General features: G+C 42.4%; 1 protein-coding gene across 1 annotated transcript; it reads right to left on the minus strand.

Moving 5' to 3' along the window:
- Nucleotides 1–732: 732 nt before the first annotated feature.
- LOC120023096 (thrombospondin-1-like) lies at nt 733–13,159 on the minus strand. The gene is made up of 22 exons (XM_038967063.1): nt 13,003–13,159; nt 12,778–12,858; nt 12,079–12,638; nt 11,716–11,791; nt 11,415–11,507; nt 11,192–11,301; nt 10,743–10,868; nt 9,986–10,082; nt 6,881–7,054; nt 6,599–6,775; nt 6,332–6,505; nt 5,952–6,232; nt 5,617–5,835; nt 5,417–5,524; nt 4,862–5,021; nt 4,625–4,743; nt 3,914–4,148; nt 3,521–3,748; nt 3,125–3,396; nt 2,913–3,010; nt 2,666–2,805; nt 733–2,564 (listed from the first exon to the last, which is right to left on the minus strand). The coding sequence occupies exons 2-22, from the start codon at nt 12,839–12,841 to the stop codon at nt 2,557–2,559; spliced, it is 3,519 nt and encodes a 1,172-aa protein (XP_038822991.1). The 5' UTR covers nt 12,842–12,858; nt 13,003–13,159; the 3' UTR covers nt 733–2,556.
- Between the last annotated feature and the right edge of the window lie 9,860 nt (nt 13,160–23,019).

The raw sequence follows: 23,019 nt of genomic DNA on the forward strand, positions 1-23,019 counted from the left end.
GTAAATGTCAGTTGGCTTTTCATAGCCGATCATTCAGAGTATCTCTACATGTCAAAAACATGTTGAAAAATGTGAGAGCTCGCATGCAGCTGTGTCTCTCTTTCTCTCTCTGCACTCTCTCTCATAATGGGGACAATTCGTGTAAGTACTTCAGCTCTGATTGGTAATTGTGCACTGGTCTGTGTAGAGTACTGCCTGTCCATGCAATAAAATCTTAGTCCAATGCGCTGTGCCTACAAGAAAAACTCTTGCACAGTTAGTTTTGCATACTAAATCTTGCATAGTTCATTTTGTTTCAGTATATTACATTGAAAGTGGCTAATATTGTGTTGATTCGATCACAATTCCCACAGTAGAGCGAAACGTTTATAGTGTTAACTAAAGGGGAAAACTGTCAAGTTGAGTGAAGTTTGATCTCGTGCTTCTCTGCAGGGGCTCATATTTATTCTGTGTGGTAGTCCTAGGGAAGCTGTGCGCCCATGTGCAGCTTAAAGGGAACATTGCTCCTGTGATTGTTGAATGTGATTAATGTTCTAAAACTGGGCCTTAATTTAAATGAACTATCATGCTGTTGACTCTCAAGGATACTCCCTTTCTCAGAGGGCTCCCAGGAATCAAGTCATAGATTCCAGCAGTTGACAGAATATGGCATCTTTCCCTGTAATACTTTGTAATACTGTAGTTATTAAAACTGAGAATATATCCACAAGCAAGCAAAGGACACTCAAACAATTTTTTTTCCCCCTTGTGTATTTATTGTTTGGTTGAGATTACAAAATAACTGACAGAAGTAGAAACAACATTTGGGGAGTAAAACTATGGTAAAAATGTTTATAGACGAGCATCACTAACAGTAAAAAAAGAAAGGAAATATACAAAACAAAACAATATTCAAAGATATCCTCATGTCAGTGTGCAAACAAGTTTATACAAACAGAAACACAGGTCACGTTTCTTGATAAATTATTTAAATAGCATTTATCTACACATATGAAATAACCTCTTAACATAGAACAGACAATCCTAACAATAATTTATCCATTACAAATGCACAGGACATACATAAAGCACACCATATTTATGAAAACGTTTTTATCAATTGCTTTCTTGTTGAGGAATTTTCTGCTACAAAAATATCTTACAGCATACAAATGATTGTACTACAGTGAAACACTCACAAAAAAGCCAACCAAAGTCTGCTGCTAAAAAGGTACTATCATGTTTTGTTGGTTTCAATAAAAAAAGAATGAGGTAATATTTGTACATAAAGGTTTTCCTTTGTTTTTACCATCAGAAATGTACACACATTCTCAAGCACACAAGTCAGACATACTGTGCAAAAGAACAATGAGATTTAAATGACACCTAATTAGTCTATTTGGAAGGTTGGAATGAGGGATAATACTGATAGTACTGAACACTGTTATTAGAGGACTTTTTAGAGGGATTTATCCCGGTTTCAAGATTTCAATTATTTAGAACAGGTTTCTATGAAAATAAGACACAGAGATGAAAAAAGACAAGAGATATCCTAACTCTAGGATCATGTGTCAATACTCTCAAATGGTAACAAACAAAATATGTAATAAGTTATATACAACCTTAGTAACCAAAGTCCTTTTAAGGCAGGTTAGACTGACCCATGTGGTTTTTGTCCCTCCACTTATGTCTATACTAAGATGAGAGAAAACAAAAAATATCTTCCTGGAATTCTGGCGAAATAGCAATTGTGTTGTTGTTGTTCGCTAGTAGTCTATGTTGGCTTTTGGTGCAAGTCCTGGTTCTATGCTCCTTCCATATATCATCTAGAGTTCTTTCCTGAAAACCACTTGGCAAGCCTGGTCAAACCCTGAGGACATACTTCATACTGAGCTGAACTTCAAGTGTCTACTAAAAGCCAATTAGTTACCGAATATAACTATTTCTAGACTCAGGGGGAATTTAAAGTTATCTAGAATTTGAAATTGCTAATGCATTGACTACAATTGGCTTAGGTGCCTTTATCACAAAGCTCTTCATGGGTAGCATTCACTCTCTTTGATGGTAACAGTCAATCCATACTGTCCATGGTGCCTCCACAGTTCCTTCAGCAGGTATCTCTGGCCCATTTGTAGAACATCTACTGCTTTCTTCATTTGGAAACAACTCAAGTCCTTTTGAGTCCACAGCAGATCTGAAGTAATGCTCAAAAATAAAGAAAATACTCTTCCCTTTGGACCTCCATCCAGAGAGGGATACCAACTAGTTCAGAAGTGCAGAGATATGGGTCTGAGTACAGCTAGAGAAACAGAAACTTCAGAGACGGAGAGAGACCGATTTCTTCACTGAGCAAAGTTATGCTCAACCTGCTGTTAGTGCAGGGGTCTAGTCATCACAGGGCAGTCAGTTGGCCTATGTCCTGAGGTCAGTCTGCCTCAATGCTGCACACTCGCTCTCCATTCCACCAATGTGCACGTCACAAAGTAAAGAGTAATAAAGATATGGTCCCAGGTCATACGTTACATGTATATTTGAGCAGGTAGATACATTCTTCTAAGAGCCTCTCTCTGGTCTAATTTAAGAATCTGGAGGAAAAAGAGAAGGAAAAAATATGTTAAATCCCTGTAAAAATTCAGACTCAAAGTATGTTTTTTGTTTGCCAAAACATTAATAAAAAACATCTTACCTCTGCATTCGTATTTGAGGTCTGAGAAGTATGTCATCTCCTGAGAGAAGACATACATGCCTAGTCTGCCACCAGCATAAGTCTTGTCGTAGATATTTCCAGAATCCGCCATGATTCTCTTGCCTTCATACATCACAACTCTAAAAGGAGGGAAGATGACATGAGATCATTAGCTCATGAAATCAGGAGTTTGTGTGGCCTTGGTAAAGGCGGAGGACATTCAGAACTAAAGGTAATCTGAGCTCACCTGATGAGTCCAGACTTGGGCCTGTGGACCAGGTGCCATCTGTAGGCGGTGTAGTCTTTCCAGCCAATGTTCTTGGGGTCGTGCCACAGAGTACGTACCTAAGAGGAGGAATAACAAAAATACATGAGAAATGTTTCCTACCCAGTGGTTTTCTCTCTCACTGCTCTTAGATATGGCCTGTGCTCGTAATGTGAAGTGAATGCTAAGCGTACCTGTCCAGCAGTGTCACCGGTGTGCCAAAGGGCGTTCCTCAGATGCTCCCCAGGTCCTGTGGTGGAGTTGACTACTTTGATGGACACTCCAGAGTAGCCCTGAGCTCTGGTTGGGGTGTGGGACCAGTAGGTCTGTGTGATCTGCTTCCACATCACCACATAGAACCTGGAGCTGGACTGGTAGCCAAAGACAAAGCCAGCGTAGTCATCATCCCTGTCTGTGTTGATGAAGAACGTTCCACTGAAGTCCACTGCGTTAAACTCATCGAACCCTAAAGACAACAAAGAGCGATGGTTAGGACTTTTCTCAATGAACCCATGATCTACAAATGGTAGTTATTTTTGTAGTTGTTTTCCTTAGTTCCAAAGGTGTTATATTATTGGTGCAGTACATACCAACAGCGATGCCAGGGTCACAGTTGACAGTCTGCACCAGCTCTTTGCCCTGGTGGCGGACCACCCAGTTGGGGTCGATCTGGGAGGTGCCCTTGGGGTCCAGCGGTACCATCTGGAACCTGCGGAAGTCCGTCTCGCTGATGGCAAAGTTCTCAGGGCACACATCGTAGATATCAAGTATGTTGTCTTGGTCAAAGTCATCTTTGCAAACATCTCCACGACCATCACCTGACAGGAGGAGGCAGAGAAAAACACTTTGACACTCCGGCATGGAGACAACAGGCTGCCTATGTTAATCTCTGTGACACTGCACTACTGTAGCGAGTACTGTATCTTTCTAGATTAATCGTTCTATAGGTCAGTTGAATTGAGCTACTGGAGAGTGTGACTCACCATCAGAGTCCAGCTGGTCAGGGTTAAAGGCCAGCCTGCAGTTGTCCTTGTCGTCAGGGATACCGTCGTTGTCGTCATCATGGTCGCAGGCGTCACCCTTGCCATCTTTGTCGTGGTCGGCCTGGTTGGCGTTGGGGATATAGGGACAGTTGTCCAAGTTGTTCTGATGACCGTCCTCATCAATGTCCTGGTTGTTGTCGCACTTGTCTCCCACACGATCTGAGTCAGAGTCAATCTGGAGGACAACACAATTAATTTAGTCTTCACAAAAGCACATTCTTACACACTTGTATAAGAGAAACTTCTCTCTACTTCAATGCACTCAGACATGATGAATGTATTTCACCACTCATCTCCCTTAACATGAGAAGCGCTATTATTTCCGTCATCTTAAATGTACCCCATTGTCTTCAGGTATTCTAGCAATGCCTCTTCAAACAAGAATCCTGTGTCCTTTCACCTTGGCAAGACTACACACCCATACACATTCATATTTCTTCAAAAAGTGGGAATGAATAAGGGGAGGAGGAGCATTGCACTCATTTTTCTCACAGCTTTCTCATTCCTGTCTTTCATTGAAACTGACCACTGATGCATTATGTGGCTACTGTCCTAAAAGGCAGGGGGGCCTATGAAAGTTCTACATCCCTCTAAGGAAGATATTTGATAAGATTGGGTTCTTATGTATTAGAAGATGAAAGCTGCAGTTACCTGGTCTGGGTTGTGCTCAAGAGGGCAGTTGTCACAGTGGTCTCCCACTCCGTCCCCGTCAGTGTCTCTCTGGTCCACATTGTAGACATAGGGGCAGTTGTCCCTCTCATTTAGAATACCTGTGAAGTGAACACACACTTACATCAGTCTATGATACCTTTTAAGAAGAACTTTGATAATGACTGAAAGCACTGAGAAATGTAATTGTCTGGTGCTGGAGTAATGATGATCTCTTACCATCACCATCAATGTCAATAGCACAGGCATCTCCCTCTCCGTTGTTGTCTGTGTCGACTTGGTCAGGGTTGCTCTCATGCACACAGTTATCACAGCGATCACCAACGTCATCTGTGTCCACATCATACTGAGCTGGGTTGTAGACCATTGGGCAGTTGTCCTATTATTAACATGTTTGTTGAAGAATACCATTAGTACATTGAAAATACAGTATTACAGAGTCTATAGTATTGGAAATGGGAAAAACTCTGACTTTACAGCTGGCTAGTGTGTAAGTTATTGTGCTTGAATCTGATATTTAACTCTGAGAAACCTAGTGTTTGCTTACCACATCATTTCTCCCTGGCCTATTTACAGTATGCACACTATGAATTATGGGCATAAGGCCATGCTGTTTTGCACTTTTGGCCACAAGCCCAAAATGATATTATGTCTCATATTTCTCCCTGACTCCTCCACTTTCTCTAGCCTAGAAGAGAAATGTTTACTGATTGCTATGTTTAGTTTCTCTGTGGATAACAAAGTCCTGAGCGAGAGGATGTTTTGATGTCTCACCCTATCATCAGGGATCCCATCGTTGTCATCATCGTGATCGCAAGCGTCACCAAGCCCATCTTTGTCATGGTCCTCCTGCCCAGAGTTGGGAAGGTTTGGACAGTTGTCCTGCAAAGCAAAAGGGTTGGTTAGAGAGCCATAACCACAATAACACAGTGGAGAATCTAGGAATAGACTGTGTGTAGTGGGGTCCTTCCTACTTTCTTGCAGTGGTAGGTGGCGTTCTCCACACACAGGAGGTCTTTGTTGGGCCATCCATCCAGGTCGGTGTCATCTCCACAGATGTGGCCATTGCCAGCGTAACCAGGTTTGCACTCACAGCGGAACATGGTGTCGCTGAACTGACCCAGGTAGATACAGTTAGCATTCTTGTTGCAATCATGGCTGCCGTCTTGGCAGGGGTTACGGGGTGTGCACACCTAGGGGGAAGGGAGAGATATGTAGGGTTAAGATGTGCTTCTGAGCTCCTAGCATCAGAATAAAAACGAATCCTCGCATTCTTGTATTTTGTCGCAGTAGTCAAAGGCTGTCTCACCTGTTTCTTGGCTGTGGCCTGCTCCACTCCCCTCCCGAAGGGCTGTGGTCCTGAGTAGCGAGTGGGGCAGGCAAGGCAGTTGTAGCCAGGCTCAGTGTTCTCACAGCGGTGGACTCCGTTGAGTGTGAAGCACGCATCAGGGACCTCCTTGCACTCGTCGATGTCCTTGCAGTTGATGCCGTCTCCGGTGTAGCCCACTGGGCATGAGCCACACTTCCAGGAACCATCATCAAAGCTGGTACACTTAGCTCCAGCAAAGCACGGGTTGGACAGACAGCCATCTGTAGACAGAAGCATATTTTAAATACTGAACAATATTGGATTTGTACACTGTTAGGTACAAATAACAAATGCCATAATCTATTGATAAAAATGCTTACTGATAGGGCAGTCCTCTTTGCCACACAATTGGGATGTTTTGGTGTCACCCTGACATTCCTTCCCTTTGTACTTGGGGGCGGGGTTGTTACAGAGACGCTGGCGAGTCTGGAGTCCACCTCCACAGGTGACAGAACAGGTGTCCCACAGAGACCAGGGTCCCCAGCCTCCGTTAACTAAAGGACAGAGAGAGAGAGATGAGTTACACCTGTATCTCCAGACAGATGGATAGATATGTGCATGTGTTTAGATGCTGCTCTTCTGCATACTTGGACAAGGTGATTCCTGGCAGACCTCTGTCTCTCGGCCCTGTCCTTGACAGTCTCTGCCTCCCATCTGGGGAGTGGGGGAGTTGCAGAGGCGGATTCGGGTGATGACTCCCTCACCACAGGTCACAGAGCAGGAGGACCAGGGAGACCAGTGGCTCCAGCCACCATCCTGCTTAACTGTAGAGGACAGACATGTCATTATTAATTAATGTGCTATTACAGTACATATGAGAAGGATGTTACTGAGAGAGACTGTAGAGTAGAAATGGTAGGTTTACTCACAGCGCTTGTCACATTCCTGAGGGTAGCAGTCGCGGGTCTGCACAGAAGTGCCTTCGCAGTTGCTGTTGATGCGGTCGCAGGAGCGACCTCGCTGCTGGATACCCCGTCCACAAGACACAGAACAATGGGTCCATTCAGACCAGGGGGACCAGCCATCCTCAGCATAGTCACTCGCTGGGGGCAGAGAGATAATGGGAGAGCTATTACCACAGCAGAGCTCAGCCAGGGGGGCAAAGGATTTGTGAAGAACAGTGCCTTTTTAGAATCAGTTTAACCCAGGAGATTTGAGACTTGGCATTCCAAGGTCAGGGAATGTGAAGGACTGAGAAAAGTTAATGAAAAGTAAAATGGAAGATATTTGGCAAGTTAAAATACACCTCATAGGCAGGTTGTCAAAAAAGTTTAACTTCTAGGGCCTCCTAAGTGGCGGAGCGGTCTAAGGCACTGCATGGCGTCACTACAGACCCGAGTTCTATCCCAGGCTGTGTCGTGACCGGGAGTCCCATTGGGTGGCACATAATTGGCCCAGCGTCGTCCGGGTTAGGGGAGGGTTTGGCCGGGGGGCTTTACTTGGCTCATCGCACTCTAGCGACTCCTTGTAGTGAGCCGGGCGCCTGCAGGCTGACTCCAGTCGTCTGTGTTTCCTCCTACACATTGGTGCAGCTAGCTTCCGGTTTAAGGGGGCTGGTGTTAGAAGCGCAGTTAGGCGGGTCATGTTTCGGAGGATGCATGACTCGAACTTCGCCTGTCCTGAGCCCGTTGGGGAGTTGCAGCGATGAGACAAGATCGTAATTGCATCGCAATTAGATATCACGAAATTGAGGGGGATATACAGTTGAAATCGGAAGTTTACATACACCTTAGTCAAATACATTTAAACTCAGTTTTTCACAATTCCTGACATTTAATCCTAGTAAAAATGGTCTTAGGTCAGTTAGGATCACCACTTTATTTTAAGAATGTGAAATGTCAGAATAATAGTAGAGAGAATGATTTATTTCAGCTTTTATTTCTTTCATCACATTCCCAGTGGGTCAGAAGTTTACATACACTCAATTAGTATTTGGTAGCATTGCCTTTCAATTGTTTGACTTGGGTCAAACGTTTCGGTAGCTTTCCACAAGCTTCCCAAAATAAGTTAAGTGAATTTTGGCCCATTCCTCCTGATAGAGCTGGTGTAACTGAGTCAGGTTTGTAGGCCTCCTTGCTTGCACATGCTTTTTCAGTTCTGCCCACACATTTTCTATAGGATTGAGGTCAGGGCTTTGTGATGGCCACTCCAATACCTTGACTTTGTTGTCCACAACTTTGGAAGTATGCTTGGAGTCATTGTCCATTTGGAAGACCCATTTGCAACCAAGCTTTAACTTCCTGACTGATGTCTTGAGATGTTGCTTCAATATATCCACCTAATTTTCCTGACTCATGATGCCATCTATTTTGTGAAGTGCACCAGTCCCTACTGCAGCAAAGCACCCCCTCAACATGATGCTGCCACCCGCGTGCTTCACGGTTGGGATGGTGTTCTTCATCTTGCAAGCATCCCCCTTTTTCCTCCAAACATAACGATGGTCTTTAATGCCAAACAGTTCTATTTTTGTCTTATCAGACCAGAGGACATTTCTCCAAAAAGTACGATCTTTGTCCCTATGTGCAGTTGCAAACCGTAGTCTGGCTTTTTTTATGGCGGTTTTGGAGCAGTGGCTTCTTCCTTGCTGAGCTGCCTTTCAGGTTATGTCGATATAGGAGATAAGGCAAAGGGTGGCTACTTTGAAGAATCTAAAATATATTTTGATTTGTTTAACTTCTCTAGGATAGGGGGCAGCATTTTCACGTTTGGATGAAAAGCATACCCAAATTCAACTGCCAGCTACTCATCCCCAGAAGATAAGATATGCATATTATTAGTAGATATGGATAGAAAACACTCTGAAGATTCTAAAACTGTTTGAATCATGTCTGTGAGTATAACAGAACTTATTTAGCAGGCGAAAATCAGAGGACAAACCATTCAGAATGTTTTTTTTTAGGTCACTCTCTTTTCTATGGATTTTCATTGGGAATACAGATTTCTAATTGACCTTCTTGCAGTTCCTACCGCTTCCACTGGATGTCAACAGTCTTTAGAAATTGGTTGAGGGTTTTTCCTTTGTGTAATGAAGAAGTACGGCCATCTTGAACGAGGGTCACTCGAAGTGTCCTGTTTGTTAGAGGCGCATGACCAGAAAGCTAGCTACAGTTTGTTTTAATCCTGTATTGAACACAGATCATCCCGTCTTCAATTTGATCGATTATTTACGTAAAAAAATACCTAAAGTTCTATTACAAAAGTAGTTTGAAATGTTTTGGCAAAGTTTACAGGTAACTTTTGAGATATTTTGTAGTCACGTTTCACAAGTTGGAACCGGTGTTTTTCTGGATCAAACGAGCCAAGTAAATTGACATTTTGGATATATATCAACGGAATTAATCGAACAAAAGGACCATTTGTGATGTTTATGGGACATATTGGAGTGCCAACAACAGAAGCTCGTCAAAGGTAAGGTATGAATTATATTTTTATTTCTGCGTTTTGTGTCGCGCCTGCAGGGTTGAAATATGCTTCTCTCTCTTTGTTTACTATGGTGCTAACTCAGATATTAGCATCTTTTGCTTTCGCCGAAAAGCCTATTTGAATTCTGACATGTTGGCTGGATTCACAACCAGTGTAGCTTTAATTTGGTATCTTTCATGTGTGATTTAATGAAAGTTTGATTTTTATAGTAATTTATTTGAATTTGGTGCTCTGCATTTTCTCTGGCTTTTGGCCAAGTGAGACAGTAGCGTCCCGCCTAAACTCAGATTTTTGGATATAAATATGAACTTTACCGAACAAAACATACATGTATTGTGTAACATGAAGTCCTATGAGTGTCATCTGATGAAGATCATCAAAGGTTAGTGATTCATTTTATCTCTATTTCTGCTTTTTGTTACTCCTCTCTTTGACTGGAAAAATGGCTGTGTTTTTCTGTGGCTATGTACTGACCTAACAGTAAGTTAAGTTCAACTTCTAGTTCAAAGTCCAGCTCACAAAAAAAAAGTACTACAAAGAATAATACTCACGGTTTCCACAACGTGGGCAGCACTCTCCATCAGGCACGGTGGCGTTGGCACAGGGCATCAGGGGGCAAGAGATTTTGCGACACACAGTGGCAGAGTTCTGTAGAGAAGATTGGCGGGATTAGTAATGGGTTTGTCTCCAGAGCAGACTGTCCGGCAACAGCAAAGGAAAATAATCTGGATCATTAACTTTGCATTACACAAAAGCGCTTGCTGCTTTGCCAGGATTAATTGCTATGTTTGGGAACATTGGGATGATCTCTGGCTAGGGCAGGGGGTTCACCGCTATGCTACCACCCCAGTTCTGTGCACCTGCACTGGGTTCAGGCAAGCAAGGTGCTGGGGGGAAGGATAGTGGCAGTGGGAAAGGCAGAACAGAGGGTCTCAGCAAATGTCCTAATTAAAGACGCATTCTTGATACCTATCCAAATAGATAACCCTTAGTGAGAGAGTAGGTGAGAAAGAGAGGGGTTTGACAGGGCAGACCCCCCCCCCCCCCCCCCAGGGCAGACCCCCCCCCCCCCCCCCCCCCCCACACTGCTTTATTGCCATTCTCTCTAACATCTCATTAGAGGTGAGGTGATGGATAGCAGACGGACACTGCCTGGTCACACAGGGGCTTTGGTTAAGTCTATAAACATAAGAGCCCATTAGCACCTTATTACAGAAGGGGTTTAGGAGCTACTACCTGGTTTTCACACAGTTTACTACTGGCCGGATTACTGGATAACTGCATTCCAACAAGTGTCATGACACCTACCTGGCAGGTACACTCTGTGCAGTCGTCCACAGTCCACTCTTCTTTGTCCTTGTGCACAATGCCGTTGTGAAGACAGATCCCACTGTGGATGTTCATCTGGTTCATCAGCAGAGTGCTCTCCTTATTCTGCACAGAGAGGGGAGGTAGAGAGAGGAGCATGGTTTCAGACACGAGGATGGAAACTTTTACATAGCCAAGGTTCCAGTAGAAATGAATCACCTACCAACATTGTGATTAAGACATAGCTTGATTTAACTGAAGTAAATACACATTAAATGACAGTCAAACATATTTGTGTACTCATATGGGAGTCATTAGGGATCTGGCAGGGAATGCCATTCCAGGGACAAGTGGCTATGCAGTGGAGAGGTTTTAACTGGGAACAGATAGACTAGAGAGGGAGGGAGAAAGGATGACAGTGCGCAGACCAAGCTGCTTCCTGTGCTTACCACTCTGTTGAGCTCATTTGACAGCTGCTTAACAATCACACCAAGGCCCTTGAGCTCCTTGAACATGCTGGTGATATCCTCACAGGAAAAACCACAGACTTGCTGAATATCTGGAGAGAAGAAAAGCAATCAGTTAGTTACCTACCTCCTTCACATTAACAGTTGTACACAGACCAGTATTAAGCAAATTACTTTGTCCATGGAGTGTGAAGTCTGGTCTCACCTTTGGTTTTGTGGCCAGTGTAATCAGACCTTATTGCTGGGCTGGACCCATTTACTGGGTTGTCCAGTGTCATGACATCAGTCAAAGTTGCAGCTGGAGAAGAACAGACATATTAATTTCCACAAACAGCATAATAACACCCACTGTGAATTGGCTTTAATGACCATAGCAATAGAGTTACTATTAATTATGTTTGTTAATGGAATGCATTTAGATGTGTACAATTAACAAGCATTGGATAACATATACCATACATAGTAATTCCAACAATTAAATACAAAAATAACGTTTATACACTTACAGTTTTGGCATCCCTTATTGCGTAAAATCGCCTCCAAAGTGGTTCCAAAAACGAAGCGCACGTTCTGAAGCACTCCCTGCAGACGTACACATTGCATTTGGAGTTAGTCCATATCCACACATTTACATCTTTTCAATACTTTTCCTAAAGGATCATAATAGCGTATTTTAATTTCAAACATTAGGCTACATGTCTGTGAGTGTGACTATCCTCGCGCACCAAACGCTGCGCTGCTCGCAATAGCCTCAGGACAAGGTAAGTTCACAGACTTACTCAGACTATGCTATAACTAACATTTATTTGTATACAATTACAACATTATTTGCAATGTATTTATGAAGTCATAAATTAATTCATATTTACCATAAATCTATCTTTCACAGCTCCTTTTCCGATCCTCAGACGGGCAATGTCGGCAACTTCATGCGTCAGGACCTTTTGGATGGGCACATCCATTTCTGATATATTGATCTCTTCACACCCGACGAACAGCTGGGCACGATCCTCCTGAATGAACAGCGTGATATTCTTCCAGTGTCCAGTCGCTAGATCCGCATCTTCTATGGACACTACCTGTTGCTTGTTCCCGGTAGAGTATACCACATCCAGAGTTTGCGCCTTGCCATTAGAAATGATTTCGAATATCGGTCCTGATCCGTCATCCTTCTCCACAGTCAAAAGACTGCCCCTGGTTTTCTTGAACTGTTTGAAGTTGACCAGGAGAAGGAATCCCCTCTCAGCTTGTATCGAATCAATGAGGTCCCTGAAGGAGATCTCGGGAACCGGGGGGATCAGGTCTGCGTTCAGTATCTTATAGGCTGGGCTGTAAGGATCTGCGCCTTTTACCAAGGTAACTCCTTGGTGCCTTTTGTTCACTTTCACAAGCTCGAATAGGTCGTATACACTGTTATCATCTCTACTCTCTGTGAAGGGAGAAACTGTAGTGAGTCTCTATGGGCAACTTTATGTTCACAGCTAAACTATTGCCAGACCTTTTAACAGAATAATTCCATTGTTGATTTTAATATTTCTATATTTAATAAAACATTTACAAAAACTCACCTGCCACCCTGCTGCCCTCACAATTCCAAAGCACCAAAAGGAGAAAGACTCCTGTCAGCTTCATCTTGAAACCCCAGAAATCTGTTTAAACCAGAAGGTAGAAACACAGTTAAATAGGTATTGTCATTTACACACTTCCAAAAGATTCCAGTCCAATTATAAAAACGTAATAAAAAGCTTATAATATATTATTCGAAGAAAATATTATGATTAGAATTTACCGACCTGAATAAAATAAAATAAATAAGTCACAGATGGATAAGTTGAAGAGCTTCGTTGTCCCGTTATTTCTTCTTTAATTCTCCAATTTATTCCATGTGTTAAATAGTCTTAATCTTAATGTTCGCTAAAAACTCTCAAGTTCGTTCTGTCTTTATTCCGATGCTCAGACTATTCTACTAACACTGTGGACATAAGTGCTATTTAAATAGTTTCGTGACATTCCTGAGACAACACTTGCTCCAATCAGAGCGCAGAAGGAAAAAGGGACGAGCTTATTACCTCAAGAAGCTGAGCGTAATATCCGAGACATACTTTCAGAGCCGATTTCCATCAGCGGATAAATATTTTATAGATGGACAGGGGCCAAGTGGGGCAACCCGTCATTTCCTGTAAAAAGGAGCCTACCTTATTTGTGAAATATGCTTCTCTCTTTATTTTCATTGTCGCTTTTTAATACATTTCATATAAAATGGATCAGAATAAACCATGTAGATCCCCTTAAAAAAACATATGGGTGAAGTTGTTAGCCCATATGTTATGGAGAGGATAATATAGAAATGGAAAAACATTTACTTTAATAAGCTATAATGGAAAATATATCATATCAATGTATGTGAATAGGCCTATGTCTGCTTTTTGAGAGGATGTGTATTGCTGGTCTATTCATCCTGCCATTCACAGTTCCTCCACCGAGAGCCGTTGTGAGTTTAGGCTACACCTTTGTGTTGGTCAGACTTTTCACTAACACATACACAGAGTATACAAAACATTAAGAACACCTGCTCTTTCCATGACAGTATACAGTGCCCTCTGTAAATTTTGGGACAGTGAAGACTTCTTTCTTCTTTTGGCTCTATACTCCAAAAGGCTTGAAATCAAACAATGACTATGAGGTTAAAGTGCAGACTGTCAGCTTTCATTTGAGGATATTTTCATCCATATCGGGTGAACCATTTAGAAATTACTGAACTTTTTGTACATAGTCCCCCCTACTTTAGGGGAGCAAAAGTATTTGGTGCCATATTCATAGCACGCAATGACTACATCAAGCTTGTGACCCTATCTTGAATAATGATGAGTTAGAAAGTATAGACACACAAATATCATACCCCCAAGACATGCTATCCTCTCACAATTGCAATAACAGGGGAGCTTACCATTTTGGGGTGGGTATGATATTTGTGCGTTTGTAACTTTCTCACTCATCCTTATTCACGATTCATTCTGGATTATCCATAATCATGGTAGCATCCACATTCATGTAGAAGTGTTTAGAAACATATTATATTCTTATTTACAATAAAAGTGACTTAAAAAGGAGACAATATATGATTTACAAATCATTTCTATTGGGCACAAAATATTCTGAAACAACCAAAACCAACAGAATGTCACGCTCGTGATTAAAGACGGACCAAGGCGCAGCGTGATTGAAGTTCCACATCTTTATTACGGTGAAACTTTAAACAAAAAACAATAAACCAATAACGAAACGTGAAAGTAGTGGTACACATGCACAAACACAAAACAATATCCCACAAACACAGGTGGGAAAAATGGCTACCTAAATATGATCCCCAATTAGAGGCAACGATTACCAGCTGCCTCTAATTGGGAACCATACAAAACACCAACATAGAAATATTGAGCTAGAACACCCGCTAGTCACGCGCTGACCTACTACACCATAGAGAACCAAGGGCGTGACAGTACCCCCCCTCCCCAAAGGTGCGGACTCCAGCCGCAAAACCTGAAACCAAATGGGGGTGTAGGGGGGGTGACTAGTGTCGGTGGCGTCCCGGTGCGGGTCGTGACACAGAAATGCATCCAACAAATATGTATAGGGTCACAAGTTTGATATAGTCATTGCATGCTTGTAAGGGGTGCGTAACTGGTGGCAGGGAAGTCAGACGCAGGAGAGCAGAACTAGGTAATAGCCGGAGCAGTTTAATTCCGAAACCAACGGAATCAAGAAAATAACAACTTGGGTACAAAACCCGACGCGCACCAGTCAACATGTACACAAGCACTTACAAACAAACAATACCAGACAAAGACATGGGGGGAACAGAGGGTTAAATACACAACACGTAATGAGTGAATGAAAACCAGGTGTGTGTGAAAACAAGACAAAACAAATGGAAAATAAAAATGGATCGGCGATGGCGATGGCTAGAAGACCGGTGACGTCGACCGCCGAACACCGCCCGAACAAGGAGAGGGACCGACTTCGGCAAAAGTCGCGACAGTGCTATGAAGATGCAATGAAATGCTTCACTTTTTACTACTTCAATGCACCTATAAGTGAATTTGTCCCATTACTTCTGCTCCCCTAAAATGGGGGGACTATGTGCAACAAGTGCTGTAATTTCTAAATGGTTTACCTGATATGGATTAAAATACCCTCAAATGAAAGCTGACAGTCTGCACTTTAACCTCACAGTCATTGTAAAATTTGAAATCCAAACTTTTGAAGTATAGAGGCAAAAGAAGAAGAAATTACTGTCCCAATAATTATGGAGGGAATTGTAGGTAGGAGTAAAGTGACTAGGCAACAGGATAGATAATAGACCGAGCTGTGGCAGCATCGTATGTGGAATAGTAGCAGCAGCATATGTGGTGAGTGTGGAAATGTGAGTGTATGCATGTGTGTGCATGTTATGTGTGTGTGGGTGTATGTAGTGTGTGTATGTTTGCGTTGGGGTGTCAGTGTACGTATGTGGGAGTGTGGGGGTAGAGTCCAGTGTGTATGTATAGAGTCAGTGCAAGAGAGTTAGTAAAAAAAAAAGGGTCAATGCTGGTAGTCTGGGTAGTCATTTGATTAGCTATTTAACAGCCTTGTTTAGCAGTCTTATGGCTTTCGGATAGAAGCTGTTCAGGGTCATGTTAGTTCTAGACTTGGTGCACTGGTACCACTTTCCGTGTGGTAGCAGAGCGAACAGTCTATGGCTTGGGTGGCTGAGGTCTTTGCCAATTTTTTAGGCCTTCCTCTGACACCGCCTGGTATAGAGTGATGCTCGTCGTACTCACCACCCTTTGTAGTGGTTTAGTATCCGCTTCATTAGACCACTTCCTTATTGAGCGTGTCACTGGTACTTCCTTTTTTAGTTTTTACTTGTAAGCAGGAAGCAGGAGGATAGAGTAATGGTCTGATTTGCCAAAGGGAGGGAGAGGGAGAGGGTGAGGGAGATGAAGAGGGAGAGGGTGAGGAAGAGGAAGAGGGAGAGGGAGAGGGAGAGCCTTGTATGTGTTTCTGGGTGTAGAATAAAGGTAATCTAGAGTTTTGTGACCTCTAGATGCACAGGTGACAAGCTGGTAAAAATGTGGTAAACAGATTTTAGTTTTCCTGCATTAAAATCACCAGCCTCGAGAAATGCAGCCTCTGAATGTGCATTTTCTTGTTTGCTTATGTCACGATCGTCTTGCTGAGAGAGAGTGGACCAAGGCGCAGCGTGTGCAAAATACATTTCTCTTTTATTTTAGAGAAAGGAAAAAACACGCAACGAGCACTTTAACAAACTGAAACAAAACAACAAACGATCGTGAAGCTATAGACGTAAGTGCACACACAAGCTACAAACGTACAACATAGACAATTACCCACATTAACCTAGTGCCTATGGCTGTCTTAAATATGGCTCCCAATCAGAGACAATTAATGACATCTGTCTCTGATTGAGAACCATTCAGGCAACCATAGACACAGCTAGACACCTACACTAAACACAAACCCATCTACTCTACTTAACCCCCTAAACCATACACCCTAGACAATACAAAAACACATACCTTCCCCATGTCACACCCTGACCTAACTAAAATAATAAAGGAAACAAAGAATACTAAGGCCAGGGCGTGACAGCTTATGCCCCTATACAGCTCGTTGAGTGCAGTCTTAGTGCTAGCATCGGTGTGTGGTGGTAAATAGACAAACACGAAAAATAAAATGAAAACTCTCTTGGTAAATACTATGGTCTGCATTTTTTTTTATCAAGGTATTCTACCTCAGGCGAGCAAATACTAGAGACTTCCTTAACATTAGAGATTGTGCACCAGCTGTTGTTAATGAAGAGACACACCCCTCCTCCCTTCATCTTACCCAAGTCTGCCATCTGGTCGATGCATAAAAAAACAGCGAGATGTATGTTCATGTCCTTGTTCACCCATGACTCTGAGAAATATAGGATATGTTTTTCAGGTCAAGTTGATAGGATAGTCTCGAACGGAACTCATCCAGTTTGTTCTCCAGTGATTGCACATTCTCCAATAGAGCAGAGTGTAATGGGAGTCTATTTGCCCGCCTTGGTATTTTCATCAGGATGCCGGCTCGCCTGCACTCTTTCACCGCCGCTTCCTCTTTTGAGTCCCGGGGTTAAGGCCTCGTCCGGAGTAAGCAAAACATCCAGACCTGCAAATGTTGGTCCAAATCGAAGTTAGCAATGGCTGTTATAATGTCCAGAAGCTGTTTTCGGTCATAGTTAGGTGATGGCGGTGACATTATGTACAAAAAAAAGTTAAGATCTGCATAAAAAAACACAGTAAAAAAATACAGATCACGTGAAAGGGAAAGCCATGCAGTAGCCTCTGAGTCATTCCTAAACTCTCTAAAGCCCCTTTCACTGCATCTGTCTCCTCTCTTTCGGTGTCAACTCAGACGCTAGACCCATGCTATGTAATGACAGCTTCCTCCCTTCCTAATTGAGACTTGTTCCACATTTCACTTTTGGCAGGAGATTATGCATTTTAGCCCAAATCAATGTTAGCTAATTCTTGGAATAGTAACTTCCCTCCAGATGTGGATGAGGAGCACAGAATAGGAGGAGAAAATGACAGTGATAGAAACACTCTGGACAAACAGCAGGGGACTCACAGCACCTTACCGCCTACGCATCATCACTTATTGATGTAGGATCTTAATTTGATCACCCTGTTTCAGGATAACTTTCCTGCAATGCAGGACATTTAAAACTTGTAGTTTATTTTTAGGTTTAAAAAGGCTTCAACCCCTACAAAATTGTCCATGAATTTTAATCCACATATTAATTAGCGGTTAATGTGAAACCTATTGTCATAAAAAAAAAAAAAATCATGTATTTTTTTCTTACGTTACCAATCTATGCTTCAGTTACCATGTCAAATAACTAAAGCATAGATTGGTAACAACAACAACAAAACATATTGCACACAGAAACTAGCGGTCAAGAGTAAATTGGTCAAAAACAATGACACTAATTGGCCTATAGGGGCGCTGTTATAAGCAGTCTCACTTAAACCCTCAAATCCGCCGCCCCATTTGATCTAGACTTCAAACTTTGTATGTATGTGTCTTTCCTCGTGCTGAACAAATTTACCTCAATGTCCCATAAGGTCCGTCAAGATAGATTTTCCTCCATCTTGGACATTTTGGAAAACCTTTGAAAACTTCTCATGAACCATCTCATGATCCAAATAACACCAACTTCACCAAGGGATTGGTTAAAGGGACATTTCTAAAATCTTCAACTTCATGTTCATCATTGTGTTGTTATGTGTTAATAACATTTAGACTACATTACCCTGTAGGCTATGCGGGCACGTGAGATGGTTAAAGAATGCCTTGCATGGCTAAACATGGAGTTTTCTAGCTGAAGTATATGTTCATTAAAAGTAGTTAAACCTACGCCCCGGTTTGTCATTATATAAGGAACAAACATAACATGGTGTCAGATTGGTAGTCGCTATCACGAGACAGAGAAAAGAAATGAGTAACTCTGCAAATTTCCGCGACGAAAATTGAACATTCTACCACAAGTCAAATTACGTGAGTAGTCGAAGATGCTAGCTTGCAAGAGCGAGGACAACGAGCCGCAGCAGCGAGAGTGACAGTAGCGAGAGCGAGGCTGCATTGGAATCTGTTGACGAGCAAGTTGATGAGCAACATACTGAAGTAAGAGAAATTGACACTGTTCCTGTTCTCCGTCATGGATAGGCTTAGTCCTCCTACTCCTATCCAGTTAACAGGCAATTTAGCTGGCAATTGGAAACGTTTCAAGCAGAGATTCAATATCTACCTAGCAGCCAGTGGTGCAGGGGGAGATGATGACAAATTGAAAGCTTCCATTTTTCTGCATGTTATTGGAGAGGATGCATTGGACATTTACAATAGCTTTCAGCAAGACGAGGCAAACTTGACATTGACTGTGCTAATGGATACATTTGAGGAGTACTTTGTACCAAGCCAGAACGTCACGTTTGAGAGATACAAGTTTCTCTCATGATCAGAAACAGGGAGTCAGTTTGGACCAGTATTTGGCTGAGTTGAACACACTGAGCAAAACGTGTGAATTTGAAAATCTGAAAGACTCATTAGTGAAAGACAGGATAGTCTGTGGCATACTTGATAATGGACTCAAGGAGAGATTGCTGCGTGAGCAAGATTTAACTTTTGATAAAGCAGTGAATATGTGTCGAGCAGCTGAAACCACCAGAGCACAAGCTAAAGAGCTGCGTAGGGATGAGACGTCAGTATATGCAATAAAAAGAGAGGAGCAATACACACAACGCCTTACAAAACAAAAACAAGCAAAAGAGAGAAATCAAAACACTACATGTGGAAAATGTGGATTTATCCACAAGCCAAAAAAATGCCCTGCATATGGCAAATCATGTGACAACTGTGGGAAAAATAATCATTTCTCAAAATGCTGCAAAGCTGAGGCTACAAAGAAAAAGGTTCACACAGTCGAGGAGATGGAAGAATTCTTTGTTGATTCTGTGGAAATATGCAATGCAGTAAATGCTGAATGGATTGTGCCATTGACTGTGAATGAAACTATAATACTATTCAAGCTTGATACTGGAGCACAGGTAAACCTGTTATCGCTGGATGACTACAAAACACTGAAGGTGAAGAGCAAAATACACCCTGTGAAAATTAAGGTTACTGGTTATACTGGGGAGAACGTACCAGTCAAAGGTAGCTGCATAGTAACTTTACAGCATAAAATAAAACAGTTCAGAGCACAGCTGCTGATTGTGGAAAAGAGTGTACAGCCTATTCTAGGAATCATTGCATGTGAAAAGCTCAATTTGTTGAAAAGAGTGTATGTAGTGACATCACAGACTGAAAATGACCAAGAATCACTACTGGCTGAGTATGAGGATGTGTTTGAGGGTCTTGGATGTTTACCAGGAGAACACAAAATATGTACTGATGACAAAATTACTCCAGTTGTGCATGCATGCAGAAAAGTTCCATTTGCACTGAGGAAAAAGCTCAAAGAAGAACTCGGACGCATGGAAAAGATGGACGTCATCACAAAAATGGATGAACCTACAGACTGGGTAAGCTCACTGGTTATTGTGTTGAAAAAGAACGGTGATCTCAGGATATGTCTAGACCCGAGAGATCTCAACAAAGCAATCAAGAGAGAGCATTTCAAGTTGCCAACCAGAGAAGAGATAATGTCGCAGTTTGCTGGAGCAAAGTGGTTCAGTAAGCTTGATGCCTCATCAGGATTCTGGCAAATGAAGCTAGATGATGCAAGCTCAAGGCTATGCACATTCAACACACCTGAGGGCAGGTACAGATTTCTTCGTCTACCATATGGGATTCTCTCAGCGCCAGAGGTCTACCACAAGACAATCCACATGATCTTCGAGCACATTCCAGAAGTGGAGACTATGATGGATGACATCATCGTCTGGGGGTCCACAAAAGAAGAACACGATGCGAGAGTGAGACAAGTGCTGGATCTGACACGGAAAGTCAACCTAAAACTAAACAAGGACAAATGCGAGTTTGGTGTGAAAACACTTACCTTCGTTGGAGATGTACTTTCAGAGGACGGAGTCAAACCAGACCCAAGGAAAACATCAGCCATCAACAACATGGAGCACCCGAAGAACAAGGACGACGTGAGACGCTTCATGGGCATGATCACCTACCTTGCAAAGTTCATACCTCAACTGTCAGCACAGTCCGCTCCACTCAGATGTCTTCTGGAACAGAAAAATGAATGGGAATGGTCCCATGAACAGGAAAACTGCTTCAAAAACCTAAAGAAGACAATCACAGAAGAGCCAGTGCTCAGGTTCTATGATCCAGAGAAAAGCACAAGGATTTCTGCAGACGCGTCACAGTTTGGCCTGGGAGCAGTTCTTCTGCAACAGCATGACGACACATGGCAACCCGTCGCTTATGCGTCCAGAGCCTTGACAGGCACAGAGACAAGGTACGCACAAATAGAGAAAGAACTACTGGCAAGCACATACGCTTGCGAAAGGTTTCACCAATACGTCTACGGACGAGACTTCGAAGTAGAAACCGACCAGAAACCGACCACAAACCACCAATCATGTCTAAGCCACTGAATGATTGTCCAATGAGAATCCAGAGAATGTTGATCAGACTGCAAAAGTATGATGTGAAGATGATCTATACCCCGGAAAAGTTCATGTTCGCCGCCGACACCTTCTCGAGCAGTCAACAAGGAGAGCTTCGACACACAGAAAAACACTGAGATTCAGGCCTACGTCGACATGATCGTAGCATCACTTCCTGTGTCTTCTGAGAGAATGGAGCAGATCAAAAGAGAGGCTTCAGCTGACCAAACAATGACAGAGTTGAAAGAAACAACACTGATAGGATGGCCCGCACAGATAAACAACTGTCCAAGGAGAATACAGGATTACTGGATGTGCAGAGTAGAGCTCACTGTTGTGGATGACATAGTGTTCAAAGGCAACAAGATTGTCATTCCCATGACACTACGCAAAGAAATGCTACAGAAAATACACGAGGACCACTTGGGTGAGGAAAAATGCAAACGACGAGCACGAGAAGTAATGTACTGGCCAAGAATGAACCAGGAAATCAGCCAGACCACTGCTTCATGTGAACTGTGTTTGACCTACAGGCCAAAGCAGCAAGCAGAGCCGCTAATGCTTCATCCAGTACCCAACAGACCCTACTACAAAATTGTCAAAGGTCTGATGAAAAAGGCACACGATGGAAAGGAGGATTTCCTAAAAAATCTGATCTACCGCAGCGCACCACTGCAGAACAGACTTTCACCTGCACAAATGTTGATGGGACATCGCATCAGAACCAACCTACCCATCCATGAGGACTTGCTAACACCCAGAGGTGCTCACAAAGTCAAACTCGCAAAGGAAAAACAGAAAGACAAACAAAAACAGCGACACGACAAATGTGCAAGACACTTACCTGGACTGAATGTTTTGTTAATGTGAAAAGAAATAGAGCCACAATAGAGTATTGTTGAACAGACTATATTTAGTTGGGGAAAAAAATATATAATTTTTTTAAGGGAAAAATAATTTGGGGAAAGAAATGTGTGTTATTGAAAATTGCATGTTATGCAGGTTGAGTAAACAAATGTGATGTGACATGTGTAGTTACATAGAAAAGTAGTTTTCTTTTAAAGGAAAGAAGATGTGTTGTTATGTGTTAATAACATTTAGACTACGTTACCCAGCAGGCTATGCAGGCGCGGGAGATGGTAAAAGAATGCCTTGCATGGTTAAACATGGAGTTTTCTAGCTGAAGTATATGTTCATTAAAAGTAGTTAAACCTACGCCCCGCCCCGGTTTGTCATTATATAAGGAACAAACATAACAATCATCTCCAGCACCACCCTAGGTTTTGTAATAAAAAAGATAGAAGATAAGTGTTTCCAATGTCATCATCGGTGTGCATTGTGTGATTTTTGCAAAATATGATTAGGCATTGCCTACTAATTGTCTACAAATTGATTGATGATGTCATTGGAAACACTTTTCTTGCTCGATCTGTTTACTACAAAACATAGAAAATCCATTTTCACATATGTTGATGTTGGGCTGGTGCTGGAGATTGTACAATTATTTTATATTCCCCTTTAAGAGGTGGCTGAGTTAATGATAAATCAGAAAATCTACATGTCCATTTAAATTCTTTGTAAATCCACTTCACAATGGCATGTCAACTTGAAATGTTTTAGGGTCATCAAAGACATTACCATGATGAACCGTGCTCA

This window comes from Salvelinus namaycush, chromosome 28, assembly GCF_016432855.1.
Source record: "Salvelinus namaycush isolate Seneca chromosome 28, SaNama_1.0, whole genome shotgun sequence".
In the NCBI taxonomy this organism is placed as follows: domain Eukaryota; kingdom Metazoa; phylum Chordata; class Actinopteri; order Salmoniformes; family Salmonidae; genus Salvelinus; species Salvelinus namaycush.